At 45.7% G+C, this 22,067-nt stretch overlaps 1 protein-coding gene across 1 annotated transcript; it reads left to right on the plus strand.

Moving 5' to 3' along the window:
- Nucleotides 1-940: 940 nt before the first annotated feature.
- LOC127385392 (inverted formin-2-like) lies at nucleotides 941-21,448 on the plus strand. The gene is made up of 18 exons (XM_051621117.1): nucleotides 941-1,060; nucleotides 1,148-1,305; nucleotides 1,829-2,821; nucleotides 4,076-4,221; nucleotides 4,308-4,369; nucleotides 4,983-5,085; nucleotides 5,170-5,255; nucleotides 5,817-5,917; nucleotides 7,211-7,281; nucleotides 7,394-7,501; nucleotides 8,407-8,477; nucleotides 9,118-9,238; nucleotides 9,781-9,945; nucleotides 10,653-10,755; nucleotides 11,574-11,732; nucleotides 13,581-14,345; nucleotides 15,810-15,869; nucleotides 19,222-21,448. The coding sequence occupies exons 1-17, from the start codon at nucleotides 1,023-1,025 to the stop codon at nucleotides 15,866-15,868; spliced, it is 3,309 nt and encodes a 1,102-aa protein (XP_051477077.1). The 5' UTR covers nucleotides 941-1,022; the 3' UTR covers nucleotide 15,869; nucleotides 19,222-21,448.
- The last annotated feature ends 619 nt before the right edge of the window (nucleotides 21,449-22,067 follow it).

Genomic DNA, 22,067 nt, shown 5'->3' on the forward strand with positions numbered 1-22,067 from the left:
AGGCATTAGGCCAGCATTAAGATGCTCTTGCCAACCACAGTGTCACAGGGACAGCTTTTGGCACAGATGGCATTGACAGAGGCTCTGCGCAAAGATGGAGCAAGGCTCAGTGATGTCCTTGTTGAGGCTGAGTTTCAGACTGAGCCTGAAGTGGTGCTGTGGGCTCACTGAGCAGCTTGCTGTATTCAAAACCACTTCGCTGCTGGTGTTGGTCCCAGAAGCATCCAACTAAGAAAAAATTGCTGATGCACATCTAGATATTCCTGTCTTTGCAGTTTCTTAATTTAAAAATTATGTTCTGTCTGAAATACCCATGATAAATTCTAAAATGCATTATATGTGAGTTGATGTTATCCATGTGAATGGAAACACTCCATCCAACCCCATAAAAATAAGTGAAGAGAAGATCTTTCAATAGTGCCAACTAGCAAAGGATAGAGTTCCTGCACTGAGTGGTCTTGAGTGCTGAAGAAGTTGGCATTAGAGTGTTTGGGGGTTTTTTAATCCAATTTTGAGTAATAATTACTGAAGTTTTTCCAAAGAGAAACATCACTGGGATACTTTCAATTTGTCTTGACTTAAAAAAAAAAAAGAGAAGGTAGCCCAGTTTCTAAAAGGTGGAAATGCCACCCTGCTGTTACAGCTCCAAGGAGACTTCCATACAAAGCTTACTCTGAGTCAGGTTATGCCATGAAAAGTCCCATTGGATTCTACATGTTGACTGTAGAAAAAGGTACATTCAGTTCAAGAAAGGATGTACTGATGGCATTTGTTCCTTTATAGATAAGGTAGAGTCAGGTATTTTCAACACCAGCTGGCTGATTCTGAGAGACAGAGATAAAAGCCATTTAAACAATAATGATCATCTCAAACTCATTGAAGGGCTCTCCAGTGAAAATGAATGCTGTAATATTGCAGAGACATAGAGGAGGAGGATCTGCTTATCCAATGCGATACATTTGAGGAGTTCAAAATAGAAGATGATGAGGAATTATTAAAGATATGTGATGGGATAAACATGAATGATCATCACGAGGTCTTTTCATCTCTCTTCAATAAAGTAAGTAGGCCCTCACGTGGGACACAAAGTCATGCAGTGGTAAAGTTAGCACACTTTGCTTGGAACCAGCCTTGCTGTGATGGAAAGCTGCCTTGTCTTCCAGGTGAGCCGCTCTCCAGTCTCCATCCAGCTGCTATCCATCCTCCAGAGCCTGCTGCACTTGGAGCCATCTCATCATTCCAGCCTCCTGTTGTGGGAGTCCTTGGATGCAGTAGTGAACAGAGCCCTTTTGCTCGCAAATGACAGTAAGAATGACATATCCATCCAGCTTTGCACTCTCCTTTTGTTTTCCCTTGTCCCACCCACTGCCCACAAAAGTCCTTCACAAACATGCAGGAAATTATCTGTGGGACTTGCTAAGAGCTGAACAGAAGCTGAGGCAAAGCTACATCTCCTGCGTAGGGTCACATCTTGATCTGAATCCCAAGTCATGCAGATGTCAGTGAGAGCTGGCCACATTTAACAGTGGGCTCGGGATTCATGGTCTTGCTTTGATGGTTAAACCCTGAGCTTTAGACTGTGGGAGTCAGTGGGAATCTGTCCCCATTGGCATCCTGCTGCTGGTGCCAACTAGTCTTGCTGGCAGGCATTCTCAGAATAGTGCTTGTGGGCCAGGACCATGGGAAGGAAATTGCCTGGAAGCTAAAAGTGCAGCTGTGTAAAGTGACACCGGGGAGTGGGATCTGTGGCTGCAGATCTGCTGCTTGGTGAAGGTTGAACCAACCTTTGGGTCCCATCGCTTTTTCTAACCCTGATTTGTTTCTCTAGTCCAAGGGAATACAGTTGAAGAAGTCATCGAGAGGTTGCTATCTATCAAGAAACATCCAAACAAGAAAAAAGGAGCTGAACACCAGCTGTCTGGGAGTGCAAATGGAGCTGTCCAGGCTGAGCTAGAACCATGTGCACAGACAGCTCAGAGCCCAGCAGGATCATCAAACCCCTCCAAAGCACCAACAGCTCCCTCAGGGCCACCTGCCAACCAAAAGAATATCTCATCATCCCAGCTCACAAACTGCTCTGCTTCGCTGGAGACATCTAACCCTCCACCCAATGCAGCTCCATCCCCAGCACCTCCACCCCCATCACCTCCACCCCCACCCTCTGGCACAGCAACCCCCACATCTCCCATAAATGCACCTCCAGCCCCTCCGCTCCCTGGCAACCCTCCACCCCCACCTCCATTGCCCAGTATGGTGGGTATTCCTCCACCCCCACCTCCATTGCCTGGCATGGGTGGCATCCCTCCACCCCCACCCCCATTGCCTGGCATGGGTGGCATCCCTCCACCCCCACCCCCATTGCCTGGCATGGGTGGCATCCCTCCACCCCCACCCCCATTGCCTGGCATGGGTGGCATCCCTCCACCCCCACCTCCGTTGCCTGGGATGGTGGGCATCCCTCCACCCCCACCCCCATTGCCTGGCATGGGTGGCATCCCTCCACCCCCATTGCCTGGCATGGGTGGCATCCCTCCACCCCCACCTCCATTGCCTGGGATGGTGGGCATCCCTCCACCCCCACCTCCATTGCCTGGCATGGGTGGCATCCCTCCACCCCCACCTCCGTTGCCTGGGATGGGTGGCATCCCTCCACCCCCACCTCCATTGCCTGGCATGGCAGGAGATCATGTAGAAGCCATGGTGGCCTCCCAATTCAGCTGCCCTCTGGGCTCAGGCCGGCCTCCCCGCAAGGCAGTGAAGACACCAACGTTGAGAATGAAGAAGCTGAACTGGCAGAAGCTGCCCTCCAACGTGGTGAGAGGTGGGTGCTTCTGTCAGAAAGTCACTGCCTCTTTAGAGGTCACCCAGGGAAAAAAAAAATTTTGAGTTTGTCAAACGCAATTGACTCCATTTTGATACAGAATTTCCCTGATTTCCATTCCATCTAACCTGCAGAGCTTAAACAAATAAGAGTAGCTTGAAACCACTAGCATAATATAATAATCATTCCAACTATTTCAGTAGTTTGGAATAGCTTGTTTATAACTAAAATCCTTTGGATTTAAAAGAAAGAGGAGGGATGGGAATATTTTCCTATTCCACCCTGACATGCCGTAGGCTTGAGTTCACAACAGGCTCCTATCTGGGTTCCCCAGCCTTTTGTTCCCCAGTTCATCAGTACGTGCATCTGGGTATATTAAAGTCATGAGTAAGAGTGCAGGTGAGGATCACATCACAGTTTGAGAAGGACATTGAAATAATTGGACAGCCATAAGAATCATTGACTTGTCTCTTGATTTTTGGGTCACATTTCCCTCTCCTAGTGGATCTGAAGAGGAGCATGAAATGTGAGAAGAAGTCAGGACAGGCAAGGTCAGCTTTGTCCTAGATAAGTGAGGCACCTATTGCATGGAAGTTTGCATAGATGAAATCTAAATTAGTCGTGTGTTCAACCACAAGAACAGTTAATTATTGGGATTACTTTAGTAAAGACTATTACAGGCACATTTACGTGACGTTCTTTGTTGTTTGTTGTTTGTTTGGGTTTTTTTAAGTCGTTTAAGAAAGTGCAGTAGGCATTAATTCAAGCAGTCCTAGAGCCAGCATTATACAAGGAGGCTCAATTATAAAATGAAAAATGGAGGAAGGTCACAGTCAGAAAATGTCAAGGTTGTGGCCAATCCATCAGCAAGCATGCAAGGAAGCAAAAATAACATCAGCCATGGTACTAGGAAAGAAATGGTTGAGGTCCTTCTCCTGCTGATTTGATTCGTCTACTGTGGAGAATGCAGTTGTATAGAGAGGGATGGGGCTGCACAGCCTCTGTGTGCCTTGTGCTGCATCCCCTTACCAGCACATCTTGGGGTTAAGCACCAGGTTTAATTACCCTCCAGGCCCTTTGGATCCTGCCTGTGGGACTTCTTCCTAAATAATTAGCATTTGTCTAGGCCTAATATGACTTGTCTTATTTCACTTATCTTCTGACAAGTGCCCCTTCTAGCAACACACATTTCTCCAAAGGCGAGAAGCTTTCAGCTGCCCCTGTAGCCAGTCTGAACACCTTGTCTTTTTCCAGAAAGTCACTCAATATGGGCTTCAGTGAGCAGCAGCAGTGAGGAAACCATAGAACCCAACTACACAAGCATAGAGCAGCTGTTTTGCTTTCCACAAACAACCCCCAAGGAGAAGACAGCCACACCAGTGAAGACAGAACCAAAGGAGGTGAGGAGATCCCTCTCGTTCTTTTGCATAAAGATCACTGCAGACAGCTCATCTAATACAAGATATCTTCTTTTTCTTTAATGAAGATCACATTTTTGGACTCCAAGAAAAGTCTCAATTTGAACATATTTTTGAAGCAATTTAAATGGTAAGATATGGCCAATTTTCATGACAGTTGACAAAACTTTGAACAGGTTTTGCATAGTCTCTGGAAGGTCCTCAAGAAATCTGTCCTAGGTGGTCTCTGTTACTAAAACATCTGAACATTTCCCAGTTTTGCCTATACTGCCTTTAAAATACTGGTTGAAGGGTTTCATTGCATTTTTAGCTACCACATCATGCAAGTTGGAACAGGCATTACATCTCCATTTTACTGATAAAGTTGTGGCACAAACTGTTAGGGTGACTTGTGCTGTGAGACACCTCTAGAGGTCAAACCTCTCCTCAAAACAGGGCCAATGGAGAAGTTACAAATGATTTTTTCATTTTTTTTAAGTTAAATATCCAGGGACAATCATTGAGTTGCAGGATTGATTTCTGGCCTTGAGACCTTAGAGGAGGGCCAGACACAAAATTTGGGGCATAGCAGGGATCCAGGTCCTGATTCTAAGTTAATCAACAGGATGTATCTTTCCTCTTGGATTACTGTGGCTCTCACTAAAGAAACCACGGAGCATTTGCACAGATACATGTCTCATTAACATGTCACTGTGGAAGAGGGATCCTTGGTGTTTGGCTGACTCTGTTCCTCCTTCCTGCAGCTCCAATGAAGAGGTGACTGCCATGGTCCAGAACGGGGATCGTACCAAGTTTGATGTTGAGGTTCTGAAGCAGTTGCTGAAGCTGCTGCCTGAAAAGCATGAGGTCAGGAGGAAAAAGGGTATCTTTAGTTCACAGAATTGAACACAGAGTGCAGTTCTGCAATTTTTATTCTTTATTTCTCATTAGATAGAAAACCTGAAGGCCTTCAAAGAAGAGAAATCAAAGCTTGCAAATGCAGATCAGTTTTATCTTCTTCTCCTTCAGATTCCCAGGTAAGGGTGTTGGTCATGAACTTCAGCCCAGTCTTTTTCTGGGTCTATCTCTGTGAAGTTTAAGTTTCTTTATGGGAGCCTCTCAGACAGATACTGATTAATTTAACTGGTGGGTTCCTCCTTCCACCTTAGAACCATCCCTGTCCCCATTACCCTTAGAGGAAGGGTAATGCTTAGAGGAGGTGCTGCTTCAGCACCCCCTCTCAGTCAGAAATAGCAGAAGCAGGCCCAGACCTGGGTCAGACCTGTCCAAGGAGGCCACATAACTTACTGAAAGGCAGTGCCAAATGCAGTGCCAAGAAGGAGGAACCCATATCTCACCCAGTGCACAGTCTTCTCTTTGCTGATCACAGTTTAACAGCAGAAAGTACATCCCCACTGGTCCCTAAGGCAAGCAGCAGCCCCTCGGCTCTCTCCACAAGCCACAGACAATGTTTTGGTGTGGATGTGGTTGCCAGCCATGTTGTGAGGTTGCCAGACAGTGGTGTGATGTGGGAAGATGGCCACTGTGCTGGCCAAGATCATGGTGCCTTTAAGCTTTGACTCAATCTCTGTCCTTAGCTACCAGCTGCGCATTGAATGTATGCTGATCTGCGAGGAGACCACCATTGTGCTGGACATGATTCAGCCAAAAGCTGAAGCCATCCGGAGAGCCTGTGAAGGTAAATGACCTCACCTTATTTCTGGATCTTATTTATGACAGGAAGCTGGAAACCCCCCCAGAAACTCCTCTAGAGCTCTGCAGTGAGTATACCCAGCCCCCAAAAAATCTCCCCTGTGGTCCATTCAGTTGTTCGCTGCAGAATACAAGGATGCAGCTTAGGTATCTCCACTGATGGTTGAAGTCCTTAATAGGTCTGGAGATCATTTTCCCTCACCCTCAGGCCTCTTCTTCTGCAGCAGCTATATTCCTCTGAAACACTGTCAAGAGTGGTGCATTGGAAGCTTCTCAGCCTTTGAAAGGAGCTGAATTTAGACAGCAGACCTGGCCCCGTTACAGCTAATTCATCCAGCTTTATTTGCCACATCAAGACCTTCCCACAGCAATTTCCTCTGCTGCCAGAAAAGCACACCCCAAACTTCCCCCTGCTACAAATGGGACCAGAAGAAAAAGTTTGTTATTTTGGGCTATAAATTGCTGCTGCTCCCATTTTGTGTGTACATGGAGAGATTACACAATAGGTTTCAGTTTCCTGTGGCCGAAACCTCAGGTCCTGCTCTGTTGAAAGCAGGATGCTCTTCTGGGCACTGTTGAGTGCTGCCTGTCCTAAAGAGTCAGTTCCTCCAGCTCTTGCCATGGGTTTCTCCAGCTGGCATTACAACTGGGATAATGTGAAGCTTCCCCCAAAAAGCATCTTCCCAGGAGCTCATTTATTCTTTTGGAGCTGTTCCTGCCTGAAAGCTGAGTGCTTCAGAAAGCACACCACTGCAGCACCCCATCATAAGGGCAAGGACAGGGACTGTACCCTTCATGCCCTGGTAGTCATCTACACCATGCAAGACCAACAACAGGGCAAGCATGTCTGGTTTTAGCAGCTGGCAGAGAATTGCAGCGCTGTCAAAACTGGCTCCACTGCACAGCTGAACTGAGTCTGCAAGGGTAAAATTACAGCCCAGATACTTTCCCCCACCCCAGGGTAAATTGGGGTACTTCAAGGAAGGCAGCGAGTTGATGGCTGTTAGTGAGGAGGGTCCAACTCCAGGCTATTGTTCATTAGGAATGAGAGACCAAAAGTAAAGAAAGAAAGAAACCCAAGTCAACAAAAACTTTTACAGCTCGTCGAAATTAATCTATGTAAAATCAGTTTCCCTGCAGGTTGGGCCATTGGGCTGCAAAGCTGAAATATCAGCTGAAATATTGCTTTGGTGGCATTCAGAATCCCAATTTCAGTGCTGTTTAGGAAATGTTCTGGTGTAACAGAGGCTTTTATTTAAAAGTCCTTTATGTTTTTCAGATCTTCTGAACAGCCATCGCCTGCCCCTTTTTTGTCAACTGATTCTCAAAGTTGGAAACTTTCTGAACTACGTAAGGACTTATTTTTTCTTGGCCTTCCCCTTTACAGTGTGTGGATGATCTCCTTTACGGTGGTAATTTGGATGGACACAGGAGTTATGTCTGCTTTTTTTCTGTCTTGTAGGGAAGTCACACAGGCGACGCGGATGGGTTTAAAATCAGCACTTTACTGAAACTAACAGAAACCAAAGCAAACCAAACCCGCATTACACTGCTCCACCATATTCTGGAGGTATCACTGCCAAGTCCTGAGTGATAGGAGTTTATCATGGATAAATCATTTCTTCTGCTCTACTTTCAGTTAATGCCACACAGTTGTGTTTGCATCCTCCCCGGTTAGCTGTGGTGTTGCAAGTCGAGAGTGTTCAATTCCCTTAGGCTACCCTTGTGGGTACTAATGAGGGAGCTCTTTATTTTAAGACTTGTTCTGCTTTCCTCCAGCATCCTTCCTGCAATGGCTGGAACTTCTTTTTTTTCATATTTGTGCAACCTACACATCATCAGCCACAAACCACAGAGCACATGGCTTCCAAAGCTATCCAGACTGGTCGGTGCCCATTCAGCCCTTCTGCTTTTCCATGGCCTCTCCTTTATCCATCATGCTATGCTCAGGCTTTTCATGCTCCCCTCCAACTCTTATGGCTTTCTTATTCCCTGAATTGCTGGTTTTGGTGGTTTTTTTTTCATTTTTCTGCACACACTGCTCTGCCACCTTCATTCATCAAGGTCTCTCCGTTCTAGTTATGCATGTTCAAGCCCTGTTTTAGCTGGCAGTAGCATCAGCAACCACAGCCATGAATGTTAATCATGCAAATAAGATGCATGCCCATTTGATACCTTCCTAGGACTGTAGGAACTGCCAGACTACATCAAACCACAGTCTTGCCTCCTCCTCCCATGGCCAAGAGTAGGTGTGTCAGTAGAGAGTAGATGAAGAGTTCAGCAGCAGCTCAGCTTCACTTTAAATTATGAGTCTTTATCAACATTCAACCCTCTATGTTTTTATAGCCCAGGAGCACTGCTTTCCCTCTCTAGATCTGCCATCCTTTCTGGGCACTTCTGCCCATGTCTCTTCCCCCCAGCTTCCTCTTGGCTCCTGCCACACAGTGAGTAACATGTTTCTCTCTTCTTCTTCAGGAAGTAGAAAACAGCCACACGGACCTTCTGGAACTGCCAAAGGATCTTGAATATGTTTCAAAAGCAGCAGGGTAAAATTGTGTCTCATTTCCTTCAAATTAAAAACAAAAATAAATCTCATGAACGTCAACAATGTACCAGAAATTAGGACACACGCAGCTGCTATAGCACATTAGCAAGATGGCATCTTATTTAGTTTTAACTGAAAGATGTGGTGGATGAATATTAGAGCTGCTTTAATATATGATAGTTCTACTACAGCTGGCAACACTTAGGGCTGAAATTTGCAGAGCATTCAGATAAACATTGCCTTCCAGGCTCTCCCAAAATCTTCACTGCCTTTGTGGTAGTAGGAACTGCTGAAGTCCAGCTACCCAGCAGAGTTTCTGAAGTGTCTTCAACCAGGGAGAGTGAATTAATGCCAAGCTCTGAGCGTGGAGAGCAACCCTTTGAATGGGTGGACTTTGTTTGGCGTTCATCTACTCAGTACACTAAGTTGTAGGTAGACCTGGCAGCCTTTTCATAAGTGCTATGCAAGGAGGCTGTTTGGAGTGAGCTTGGACTGCACAGATTGTTCAGAGCTCAGGTTTCATTTCAGTGAAGTGGTGGGAAGCAGAGGGATAACCAAACCACCAGCTCAGACTTGTCCACTCTTTGATCAGCACAAGATGCTGGAGAGTCAACTAATAGGGGGGTTCTGTGTGATTTCAGAATCAATCTTGATATTATACGCACGGAGTCCAGTACCAATTTAAAGAAATTGTTGGAGCTTCAACGAAAAGTCTTATCATCAAATGACGATGTGAAACAACAGTATGAGAAACCTATCCAGGTCAGTAATGGAGCACTCTCATATCTCCCCCATTACACAGTGCCCACTCCATGTGTAGCTGAAGAGTTTGATGAGAAGGTGGAAAACATTGCTGCAAGACATACTCTCAGATTTGGAAATAGACCACCGTGCCACACAACCCATTGGTGTTTATTTACCACCTTCACCCCAAACCTAGTGGCCTGAAGCCCCTGCCCCAGCTGCTCTCTGCTCTCTGTGGTGTGACTCCTCACTTTGAGTGAAGATGTTCACATTTTGTGGGAATCACCAGAGTAAAACCCTTCTCTTGAGATTAAGATTTGCATTCAGCTTTCTGTGTCTTGCTCAAGCCACCCCCCTAAACTGACACAGCACAGTCACAAGGACCAAAGATCATCTGCAGGTCTCAGTTTCTTCCCACCCCATAAGCTCTGCTGGAGTTAAATGTCAGGGCTCCAAAGCCCTGTTCGAAACTCTTACATTGACATCCATTTTTCTTTAATTGCACTTCCCTCATGATCCTCTGGATGATGTGTTTACAGTGTATATAAAATGCATTCCAGGATAGCATTGATGCCTCCAGAAATCTGGAAGAAGAATTTGAAGCTATTGAAAGAAAGAGAGAAGAACTTGCAAATTATCTTTGTGAAGATCCAAGCAAGTTGTCCTTAGAGGACATATTTAACACCATGAAGACCTTCAGAGATCTCTTCATCCGAGCCCTGAAGGTTGGTGTCTGTGCACATGAGGCTGAGCAGCCCGAGTTCTGGTGCATGCCTCTGCTGCAACAGATGGGTGGGTTGGGTACCCAGATCTGGTGGGGGCAAGGTGCTGGTTACAGCCTCATCCTTTAATCACTTGGCATGAGGTCACCTAGGGAAGAGGTGTCTGATCCCTACTTCAGTGCATGCTCCGGGCAATTCTGTGCTTCTGGCCCAGCCCAGACCCTGGTGATGAGTGATTTTGGTGCAGCTTCAGCTGAGCGTAACAACGATGCTTTGGGGTCAAGTGCAAAAGCTGTAAAGGAACAGGTTTATAAAACTTAACCCATTGCTCCAACCACAGCAAATAGACTCAGAATGGGGATATGTAGTAAAAAAAAATCCAATTTGGAGGAAATAATGTCTTTGGTACCTTCCACTTTTGCCCCAGCTGAAGGTCAGGCAGATCTGCACACTGGTAGGTCACTGTGTTAGGCAGATCACCACTGCCACTTCCTTCTAGGATATGGCAGAGTCCTGGCCATGCCAGTGGTTTCCCTCTCACACTCTTGGCAAGAGAGCCCTTAGTTGCCATGATCATTGTATTTATTGCACAGGATAAGGACAGAATTTCTCTTCTACCTTTGCAACCATCTGCAGATCATCTTTCTCTTAATCAACTTTTCTAGAAAACATTTAGCCAACCTTCTCATGTCCCTGTTACCTCACTGCAGGAAAACAAGGACAGAAAGGAGCAAGCTGCCAAAGCAGAGAAAAGGAAGAAACAACTGGAAGAGGAAGAGGGGAAGAGACAGAAGGGCGAAAATGGAAAAGTCAGTGAGTATCTGAAAAAGCTTCAAAATTGAGAGATGGAGCTGACAGGAGCTCTTTGCTGCTCCTGCTTTAATGGACCAGTAGTGGTACTTTATTTTGTGGGTTTCCAGGGACTGGCTGACTGAAAGCTTTTAGGGGCCATAGCTAAGAATTGACTTTTCCACAGCTGCAGCTGGACAGAGATGTTAATTTTAGGTTTGCTGACTGAACAGAAAAAAAAAAAACAAACAAATTGAAACATTTCAGTTAACTTTTTCGGTTTCTAAACATAACTTTTGAATCCCAAATCTAACAAGGAGCATTTAATTTCTCCCCCTTCCAGAATCCCCATATACACTTGAATAGTCTGTCTTTACCACAGACTACTGATGTCTCAAAAATCTTGCAGGTAACTTAAATCTGCCTTTCTCTGGATGAAAATGAAAGGCACAACTGAAAAGTACAATTGAAAGAAGCTGAAAGAAAAATCAATATTATTTTCCCTCCATCCCCAACCTCTACCCATACCCCACCACCACCCCCATAAAAAGAGGCCCCCACCAAGACAGATAGAAACAGGAGGTGTTTCAAGGTCATGGTGCAACCAGGCACAAGGGTGGGCAGAGCTGGTGCCAGCCTGTAGCACCCAGGCTTTGGAGCAGACCCTTGGTCTTCAGCCAGGACACACTGCTGTGGGGTCATGGAGCATGGGCTGCTCTCAGGCCAGGCAGCAGCTCCTTGCACCAGGACAGCTGTACCCATCCCAAGCAAGAGCATCACTGCAAAGTGTTCCTCTGCCCCGTCTCGTGGGCAAGTGTAACACCTGTCTCTCTCTGTCCCAGTTAAGAAGGGGATGGCGAAGCAGGAGGAGGTGTGTGTCATTGATGCCCTCCTGGCCGACATAAGGAAAGGGTTCACGCTGAGAAAGACAAAAAACAGACACGAGCTGGATGCACTTCCTAAAACCTCACCTGCGGAGAGCCCGGAGGAGAGTCAGTCTGGTAAGGACTCAGAACCCACTGTACCTGCTGCTATTCATTCCCATCTGCCCCTCAGCCTCAGCCAAACACACAAGCAAGAAGCCTTCATGTTTGCATGTGGGGCATTTTATTTAAGGATGCTCTGCAGCCAGTGCTGTGGAGAGCAGGAGCAGAGAGCCCTGAGCTGGTGCCAGCCAGGTCTGTCCCAGAATTAGTAGCAATTTGGAGCAGCATGGCCTTGAACCCATGCTGATAAATCATAGATTCATAGAATCATTAAGGCTGGAAGAGACCTTAAAGATCATCGAGTTCCAACCCCCCTGCCATGAGCAGGGAACCCTACCACTAGACCAGGTTGCACAAAACCTCATCCAACCTGGCCTTAAAAACCTCCAGGGATGGGGCATCAACAACCTCCCTGGGCAACCCATTCCAGTTCCTCACCACCCTTATAGTGAAGAATTTCTTCCTAATATCTAACCTAAATCTCCCCTCTCTCAGTTTATCACTATCACTATCTTCTCTGATGAAAAGCCCCTCCCCAGCTTTCCTGTAGCCCCTTTCAAGTACTGGAAGGTGCTATAAGGTCTTCCCGGAGCCTTCTCTTCTCTAGGCTGAACAGCCCCAACTCTCTCAGCCTGTCTTCATAGCACAGGTGCTCCAGGCCTTTGACCATCTTGGTGGCCCTTCTCTGGGCCCTCTCCAACAGGTCTGTATCTTTCTTGTGCTGAGGGCACCAGAGCTGTACACAGTATTCCAGGTGGGGTCAGGCTAGAGCAGAGTAGAGGGGCAGAATCACCTCCCCCGGCCCTGCTGGCCACACTTCTTTTGATGCAGCCCAGGACACAATTGGCTCTCTGGGCTTCAGCATACACTGGTGGCTCATGTTGAGCTTCTCGTCAACTACCACCCCCAAGTCCTTCTCCTCAGGGCTGCTCTCCAGCCATTCTTCCCCCAGGCTGTATTTGTGCCTGGGGTTGTGCCGACCCAGGTACAGGACCTTGTACTTGGCCTTGTTGAACTTCATGAGGTGGGCACTGGCCCACCTCTCCAGCCGGTCAAGATCCCTCTGGATGGCATCTCATCCTTTGAGAGGCACAGCCCATGGGTCAGCCACATAACCATGCTGATAGGGTGCTGGCATCAACATGAGTTCCCTCCATGCTGTTGAGTCTCAGTAGCACAGCTTGGCACTGCCTTGGAGACTGCTGCACCCTGTCTTAGTCTACATTTAAGAGTCTAAAGCAGATCTTAAAGAAAGATCAGAAAACCCTATTGGCAGAAGGACCTAAGACCTTCAGGTGCTTTTTAGGAGGCAGCCCAAGGGTTTACAGTTTTTTGATCTTAACTTTACCTTGGTGTCACGTTAGAAAAGTCCAAGGACATTGGTCTACCGTAGAGTCTGACTTGTACGTTGTAGTTCTCCTAAACCTGCTCTGCAAGGGCAGGGTTAGGCTGACTGATGGGCAGTTTCGAAGTCCTCATGCAGCCAAGCCAGCAGTCCCACTTGTGTCAGGATCTTGCAGGTGGGTTCCCTCATCCTGCTGTAGGCTTTCAGGCATCCTTGTGAGTCTGAGGGCTTCCATGAAAATCAGGCAGTTGGCAGCAAAGAAGTATAAACACCTGCTGAAAAACAGCAGAGGCTTTGCTGAGCTGGAGCCTTGGATTCCAACTGCAGTGACCACATGTGTAGAACAAGGGAAGGAATAGGGAGGATAAAGTGGTGCTGCCTCTGCATAGCTGCTTTAGGGTGAGTGCACCCTCCACAGGCAGCTGCTTGCTTGTAGCCTCTCCCAGTGGCAGAAACACCTTGGTTGATCCTGAGTGCAACTCTCCAGCTGTGGCTGATGGCATGTTTTTTGTTTAAAGGAAAGAGCGTTAAGGATCCACGTGCAGCAGGGCAGCAGATCGATGATAAGACCAAGCAAAACAGCGATGGTCATCCCTCAGCGAGCACTCCCCTCTCAGCCACTGCCCTGATGGAGGTGGGTGGAGACGTTACAAATGCCGCAGCTTCCAACCAGGCATTATCTGTGAACAATGTAGGAGGAAATTTGCCACCAGAGTCCAGGATGGAAAGCCCCTCAGTAAGCTTGGTGGAAGCTGATGGAGCTGGTCAGCCCATGCCGAGTGCTGGGATGAAGCAAGCAGACAGCTGGGCAAGCCTCCAGCTGAGCACGAAGAACGGCTCCGTTGCCTTCTCTGCTGCAAGCATAGGCACCGGGATAAGGTTTGTGAGCAGCAGTTCAGGCTCTGCTCTGAGAGACCAGCAGAATGGATCCATCTCAGAAGGCCAGGACAAGGAATGCCCAGCTGATGGCTCAGAGAGCTACAGGCTGGCACAGGAGCCAGAAATCCGGCTGAGTGAGATGGGACTCGACCCTGGCAGCGCTCAGTCTGTGCCCTGTGGGGAGGCTTATCAGGCAGAGTCAAAAGAGATGGTGAAGGAAAATGAAGACCCTGGTACAGACTCACTGTTGGACACCTCTCAAGAGAAGTCCTTCTCAGAGGAGCCAGCCACTGACTCCTCTTGTTCGACAACGCTCCCCCCGGGGCAAACTCACACCGACAGGGAAAAGCAGAGGCCATCTGGGAAACGGAGGAAGAAGAAGAGGCACAGCAAAAGCTACTCAGGTAGCCTATTTCATATATAGCCCTGAGGACTGAGTTAAACTGGGGAGGCTTCCTTGTATATTTGTATAAATCTGTTCCTCCCCACTTGGAGATGCAATGCCCCTTTGCCCCTAGAGACTCCCTATTTCATGTAGCTGTTATTTTTTTAAACCTGAAAGAGATGTAAAAAGAAAAACACAAGCATTGTTCATTCGCATGACATTTATAAGTAGTTTATAAAGGGGTAATGATGAATCAATAATTAAAAATCCCATTAACCATATGCAGTAAAAATGACAATAAGCACATCTGTCAAGTGTGCTAAAGACAGCTACAAAGCACAGTTATGTTCAAACAAGAGCTCCATTAGACTCCAGAGCAGTGATTAAGAGCAGTTAATACTGGGTACTTAATCAGCAATCACCCTCTCTCAACTACTTACAAACACATAAAAGCAGTAACATCAGTGCTGCCGTGGGGTTGTTGGTTTTTCCTCTCCTAGGCCTCATAGCAAGAGCACTTTCCCTGCAGTGACTTGAAAACCTGCCACACGGGTTTTTCAGGCAGCTCCTGAACGTCGCTGCAGGGTGAGGGGTGAAAGTCAGACATTGAAAACAAGCATCTTCTGGATGCATGTGGGAAGGATTGTGTTTGGCTGGCCAAGTTGGTCTGACCTGGCACTGGGCTGACGTGCTGCTGCTGCAGGGAGCTTGGCCGCTGGAGGCATAGAGCCACCCTGGTCTCTGCCTCATGGTGACCATAGCCAATCCCAAACCTGGGAACTGCATCCAAATCCCTAAAAATCCATCAAGTTGAAGCCACTCTTGGGTAAGCACTGTAATCCCAAATTAGAGGTGCCTCATAGGGAAGACACATCTGTCTGTCAGCCTTTAGAAAGATGCAATATACTGTCCAAAGCTCATTTTCTGCAAATATTGAGGTCATTCAAATGGACAGGAAATTGGTGGAAGTCTTATTTTATTAGTGTTTAATGTTTTTCCTTCCAAGGCAGGTGGAGGAGAAAGGAAAGAAGGGTTTGAATACCCACTGCTGAGAAAGACATCATGGGTTGGGCATCTGCCACAGGGGAATTACCCTTCTAATGTAGGCATGCCCTGGGGCTGTAGTTATATATGGTTTTAAACATGCCACTTTTCTTTAGTTAAAAAACAAGCCACAAACCAGAATTGGCTTCCCAGGTGGTGGTTTCCAAACTTGTTTCCCAGGAGGCAGAAGGAGGAGCTGCAGCAATGGGAGCAACCTCACGCTCCCAGCCACGGCGATGATGTCCTGACATCTCAATTTAGTCTTTCTGGCTTAAGGAACTGACACCCCCAAAAGCCACAGGGCCCCCTGGGCATCCAGGGATGGCATCTTAGGAGCCTCTTTGCTACTAGACAATGTTTTAATTGTAAAAAAGTTCCCTATTATTATGTTTGCTTTGCCATTATCAGCTATATTTAGTGTCTCTCTTTTGTTTAAAAGCAGAGGTTGAGACTGATACTGGAGATAATAAAACAAAAAAAGGTTGTGTGGTACAATGAGGTATGTAAACTTGTAAAGGTCTTTCTATGTGAACTAACCACAGCGTTTGGACTATACAGACCTAATCAGTATTCAGCATATCAGCTAAGCTTTTTGTCTTTGTGTCTAATCACAAATACATGTACAATACATTTGTTACTCTGATTATTACCCTCCAGGGTGTTGATCTTGGGTTGAGTGGAGTCAGTGCTGATCTCCTCTTGATACATGGTCACAGCCCACATGTCTGTCCTCTGTGTCAGCAGCAGCCAAACCTCCTTTCCCTGCAGATAATTAAAAGTAATTATCCTAACCAAGAGAATTCAGCTTCATGTGATAAACAAAGTCCTTGCTTTGATCCCATTATTTTCTCAGAAACTGTAAAAATGCAATTTCAGTACCTCTTCTGCAACAATGTTTGCTTTGCTTGTGGGTAGCTGCTTCCTACAGTACTGTTTAAATATAGGTATATGGAAAAGGGAATAAAACCATGGACCCAGGGAGGAGTACTAGCTGGGGAAAGATACCAGCTCCAACTCAAACCCAGATTCAGTTCCAGAGTTTCACATGAAGCAGTCCATTGAAGCAAGCAGACCATGCATGCTGCTCATGTGCATTCATGCAGCTTTCTTGGGCAGGGGTGAGGGAGGGTGTAATTTGGCTTTTCTCCCCCCAAAAGTATACTACAGGTAAACCAAATTTCTAGTGAAACTGTATACCAAGTTCTCTGCATCCTTCATTGCTGCTGGAAACATGCAGTTGCCCCTCAAAAGAAAGCTTAAAGAGTTTCAGGATGACAATTTAGTTTGCAAAACTTTGCCTGTTTTTACAGCAAGTGGAAAGAAAAGCAAGAAAAAAAAAAACAATTGAAAGTCCACCATACTGAAATTGCATAGTTACACGTTGTCCTTTCCATGCTGATGAGCACTTCCTATGAGCTGAATCAATAATGTCAAATCTCTCTCTATCTCATTTCATGAAAGGAATGTATTTATTCTCCAGCATCCCTGGTGCCACAGGCTGGAAGCCTGGCCAGGAGCCCTGCTCCTGCACAGCCTGGCAGCCCCGGCCCTTCCCAGCCCCAGGGGTGGTGGAACAGAGGAATCTCTGCAGGATTTCCACACAGGGTTTGCTTTTGTTCCTGCACCTAAAGCATCATGGCTAGCAAGAGAAAATAAGCTATAAATTGGGTAGTTACAGCCCTGACTACTCCTGCCCTCCTCTTGGCCCTTTCCATGCCGTACTGCAGGATTACACCAAAGCGGAACAGGGAAGTAGCTCTGTTGGTTTAAAAATCCTAAGGAAGATTTGCAGCAAGAACAGAAAACAGTAGCAGCGAGGCACAGGTAAGAAATTCATCAGGACCAGTGGTTCTGCTGCAGAGGGAGGGCAGCTGGACCTGTGTTAAACATAACTCAGGTTATGTCTGTTTTAAGCACACGATTTCCAGCATGCAGGCTTAAAAAAAATTGTATTTGAAAAAAATAGAGACACAGACAGCTTTAAATTCTCCTGAGAAGATGCTGGAAAGCAACACAGAGGAAAGCATGCACAAACAGTATCTTTATGAAGAGACCAAGTCAAGCAGGAGTTTCAGTGAATTCTCAAAACACAGCTCCTGGCACAGCCGCATTGCACCAGCCATACCTATCTGTACTTCAGTGCCAGGAGGGCACAGACAAGCAGAACCTTGAATCCTGCAATTCCCCTTTTCCTCTCCTCCCATCTATGTCACTTGGGAAGGTCAGAGGAAAGAAAAATTGGTTTGCTTCTTCATGTCCAGCCACAGTGCTTCCTCACCCAAATGCAGCTCAAGTCCTTTTGACATGACAGACTCAGCAAGCCTAGAATGCTCCCCATCAATATTTTTTCTTAGGATGTTCCTCTTCATTTCATTTTTTTCTTTTTTATTGCCCCAAGTGCACGTGGTGTGTTCAGGCCACAGCACCAGTTCTCTTTTGGTACAGGATATTTCTGTCTCTGGTGGATTTGCTGCATGTGGAAGTTGGTGGGTCTCAGTGAAGTTGCAAGAAACTTGTTCCTTCTTATGCAGATCCAGCCATAGGGAATCAAGACTCAATCCCCATACCAATTTTTAGAGCTTCTGTAACAGCAGCAGAGTAAGGGCAGGAAGAGCCCATGATTCTAAGAAGTAATATTGTTATAATCAGCTACTGAGCTCTTGTCTTACCCTGACTACAACTTGTTACACAGCAATTTCTGTGTTAATATATACCCTAAGAGTGGTATCTCACATTTTCTCTATGTTCCTGAAAGAACTGGTTAAGCCTGTTTTTCCCATGGAATCGAGGCACTGGTGGTCACACTGTGTTTTTATGTGTGCTAGTAACATCTGAACTCATTTCCAACCAAAAGAGCTTGAAGAAGGTGATGCTGTTTGAGTTTCCTTGGCTTAGACCCTAGATAATCACTACAGGCAAATGTTCATGTCTGTTCGTGCAACTCCCTTTTTCCTCTCCTGACATCTTTATGTCCTGTGGAAAGGTTAGTGGAAACAAATCTTGAAAGCACAAATCCATAAGGAACCAGTCTTTGGCAACGTCACCTCTCACAAATCTACTTAATTTATTCCCTAGAAAACAAAAGAACAAACTAAATGGGGAGCATAGGCCAGTGCTGCAAGACTGCAGCCTGGTGAGGAGGGTGGGAAGGGGCAGGAGGGGACAGAATGCTGCCTGCCAGCAGGTACAACACACATGTGGCACAGTGACACATCAGCCTCCCCCTGCAAAGAGGTAGCATGGCTTGAGAATCAAGGTTTTCCTTCTTTTTTATATATTTTTTAGAATTAAAGGAAAACAATAATAAAAAATAGAGAGCCAGATGCTTCACCTCCCCTTCTGCAGACTCAGTATTGTATGTGGGCAGTTTTCTAATGGACTATATTAGAATTTTATCAAGCTGCTGTTCATGCCTTTGCTTTCATGTCTGTTATTAGAAAGGGTAGTTTGCTTTGGGCTTGGAGTGGGACAGGCTCTTAAAAACAAGTGTACCACCCCATCCTTCTGACAGTCCTGCTAGATCCTCTAGATTTAGTATGTTCAACAATTTAATATCTAGGAGCATATTCCAATATTCTGCTCGGAAAACATGAAACTCATGTTGTTGGACTGAACTAGGGCCCAGCTCATAAGCAAAGTAGCCCAAACTCTTGAACATCAGCATCAGTTCTGCAAACATCATGTTTTTATTAAATACATAAGGATTTAACTCTGCCTCATTTTAGGTTATCTGAGGAATATGAAACTGGTTTCCCTAGCGGCACGCTGAAAATTAGTTCCACGCTCATGCAAAACCGCACTGCTTTCATTTTACAGTTGCAAACAGTTTGCATTTCTCCCTCCTCCTGCAGGTGTCACAGCAAGGCAGAAGAAGTAACGGAGACCCAGCAAACCACTCACACCTCCCCAGAGCATTGCCAGCTTCTCCAGAGCCAAGTTCTGCATCCTCGAAACGCCGTCATGGTCACGTCTGCCCCATCAGGACCCACCGCTTCTCCTCCCGCAGCCTTTTGCTCCCCTCTCCAAGACCCAAAGAGGCTCCTCAGAGACTCTGGCACCCTCTGCCCGTGGCTGACGCTGGGTGCCCACAGGGGTGAGGGCTGGGTCTGTGCCTGGCAGCATGAAAGGGTCAGACCTCTCACCCACTGTCCTGGAAGCCAAGTCTTTCAGCCTGCTCTTAGGCCAAACTCCTCTCAAAGCAACAGCTGAGTGTGGCCCGAGAAAGGATTGCAGTATTTAGCCCTCAGAGAAGTTTTCAAATTAGCAGTGCCTCAACTAAATTAAGGGTATACATTAAACGGTGGCTGTACCAGCACAGGTGGAAGTGTGTTGCTCCCTCTTCTCATCACCTGCTGACAATTTGTATTGGACCAAGTCCAAGACCCAGATCAGACAAACGTATTTTTACTCTCAGATATTTAAAGCAAGGGAAATCGGTTACAGGGGAAAAAACCAAGTTTTTAAAAAGAAGTATGTATTTTAGTAAGCACGCAGCCTTTTAAAGTGTCTGGTTCCTACATGATGCTTATGTGCAATAAAATTGAAACTCATCAGTAGTCTTGCAGTAATCTTCTCACACTCACAGATGTGGCCATCAGCTTCTGGAGAACCAGAGCCCCACTTCCTGTTATTAAAGCACCAGAAAGAGGTTTTTCAGAGTGCTTTATTGGACACATTTTCAGTTCATCTTTCAGTAAATCTCTGGGTTTGAGTGCCATGGTCAGCTGCTTACACTCAAAGTCCTAGTGTTCAAGCTGCAGAAGGTGTAGATTCATGTTACTTTTGCTTTAAAACTGGGCATGTGCAGTATTGTGTTTTCAAAATTCAGAGCTTCATTTCTCAAGTTTTGTAATAACATTTTATCATAGTTTTGTACATAGCTGTCCATTTAAACTGATCTATGTTTGTTGAATCTATGGTGTGATACTGTGTTGAAACATGAATCAAGTGGAACAGCTGGGTGTATTTAAGAACTATGCCTTTATATGGTAGCTCATTGTGGCCAGACTAATGATCAGTCTAAGGCTTATATTCCTTCGCTTAATGGGACTTGTGATGCCCTTGTAATACTGAAAACTTTGCTGGACTAAGTTAGAAGTTAAACCAATAATTAAATCACTGGTTTCTTTTAACCAAAGCATTGCATGAGCATATTGAGAATTGGTTAACAAAAGCAAATAACAGCTGAGAGCAGACACGTGGGCAGCTTCAGTTCAGGAGACCCTGCAGAGCTGCACAGCTCCTTTGCAGCTCAGATCCCATCCCCTCCTGGGAGAGCCCTACTGTTTCCTGCAGAACCACATAACCCACCCTGGATTTGACTTGCAGGACTGTCTCTGTCACATTTACAGGTCTCTCTTTTTGTCTCTTTTCCAAGCTCAGAGCACATTACCTAAGCATCAGTCCTTTTTAATGCAGTTTCTCTGCTCTCACATCAGACCCAGGCTACAAAAATCTGAGTATTGAACATGTTTTCCAGTGTTTCCAGCAAGAGTCTGCAGCCCAGGCTGGCAATGAGCTCCTCCCCACCCCACTATTTTATCAATAGGAGTAACATTATTTGGAGATTCAGGACTTGGGAACAAACAGGCTTTCTGGGTGCTCCCTAGGAAACCTTACCTGCTGATGCCCCACAGGCTGTTCTCTTCAGATGCTGCAGCAAATGTCCACTTTTCCATCTGGGTCTTTCAGCTACACCCATTTCCACCTAGAGAGAACAGTTATTTTCACACAGCCAGAAGTTTTATTGCTCTGCATTCTTACCTTGGACTTCAAAGAGAGGGTGTTTGACATTATCCCTCCAAAGTTTACGGAGAAATGATTTATTTTGAATCACTGCCTGTTCTTTGTTCTATAGTCATTTGTGAAAACTATAATAAATTATTTATTCAGTCACATCCCAGTAAGCAGGCTGAAGCACAGCATTTACAATTTATTACTCCAAAGTGTCTCTGCTTCCATTACACTGATTATTTAAGATCAGGGAGACAGAATCAGAGCAGGTCAAAGAAAAACGTTCAGTTGGGGTGTGTAATTTTGCTCCATTTGTGACCTCAAAATAAAGCTCATGATCCTAAAGATTTTTTGGTGGTTGCAAGGCCAAATTAATTGCTGGTAAAAACAATGTCACTCACAGCTGCTTCAACAGGTCTGTGGTCATCTAAGCCCACAGTGATTTTGGACTTCAAAAAACAATTCTTGTAATACATTACAGTAGCTGCACATGGAGTCCAGTACATAAAACAGGCTGTGAACACCACAAGTTTATAGCTGCCAACTAACTGCCTATTCCTTAATTAAGCATTGGCTATATGATAAAATGAAGCTATGGAAGAAATCAGCAGAAGTCTTTTCCAAGTAAGTCACACCAAATTCAGACTTGTTTAATGGGATGGATTTTTATGGTTTGTTTTTTGGTTTGAGTGTTGGGTTTTATTACTAAATTTTTCTTAAAATACTGAAAAGACTTAGAAGTTTAGAATAAAGTAAGTACTAAGTTTCTTTTCTCTTTGGGGGAGCACCTATGATTCAACAGAATTTGTCGATCAAAGTCCTATATTCTCCCCATAGTTTATGAAGTACCTAAGCATATCTTTGTTGTATATGTTTCATAATAATTCTCTATTGTTTTCTCTCAAAGAAAAAGAGTTGTCTAAATGGAGCATTACCTAGTTCATAGGCACCACCACAGTGTTGC

Source organism: Apus apus, chromosome 5 (assembly GCF_020740795.1).
Source record: "Apus apus isolate bApuApu2 chromosome 5, bApuApu2.pri.cur, whole genome shotgun sequence".
Classification (NCBI taxonomy): Eukaryota; Metazoa; Chordata; class Aves; order Apodiformes; family Apodidae; genus Apus; species Apus apus.

Coding starts and splice junctions, on each gene's coding strand:
- LOC127385392 (XM_051621117.1), top strand. CDS start 1,023: ATGATCATCACGAGGTCTTTTCATCTCTCTTCAATAAA. Junction 1,306..1,828: donor CCTTTTGCTCGCAAATGACA/GTAAGAATGACA, acceptor TTGTTTCTCTAG/TCCAAGGGAATACAGTTGAA. Junction 2,822..4,075: donor GCCCTCCAACGTGGTGAGAG/GTGGGTGCTTCT, acceptor GTCTTTTTCCAG/AAAGTCACTCAATATGGGCT.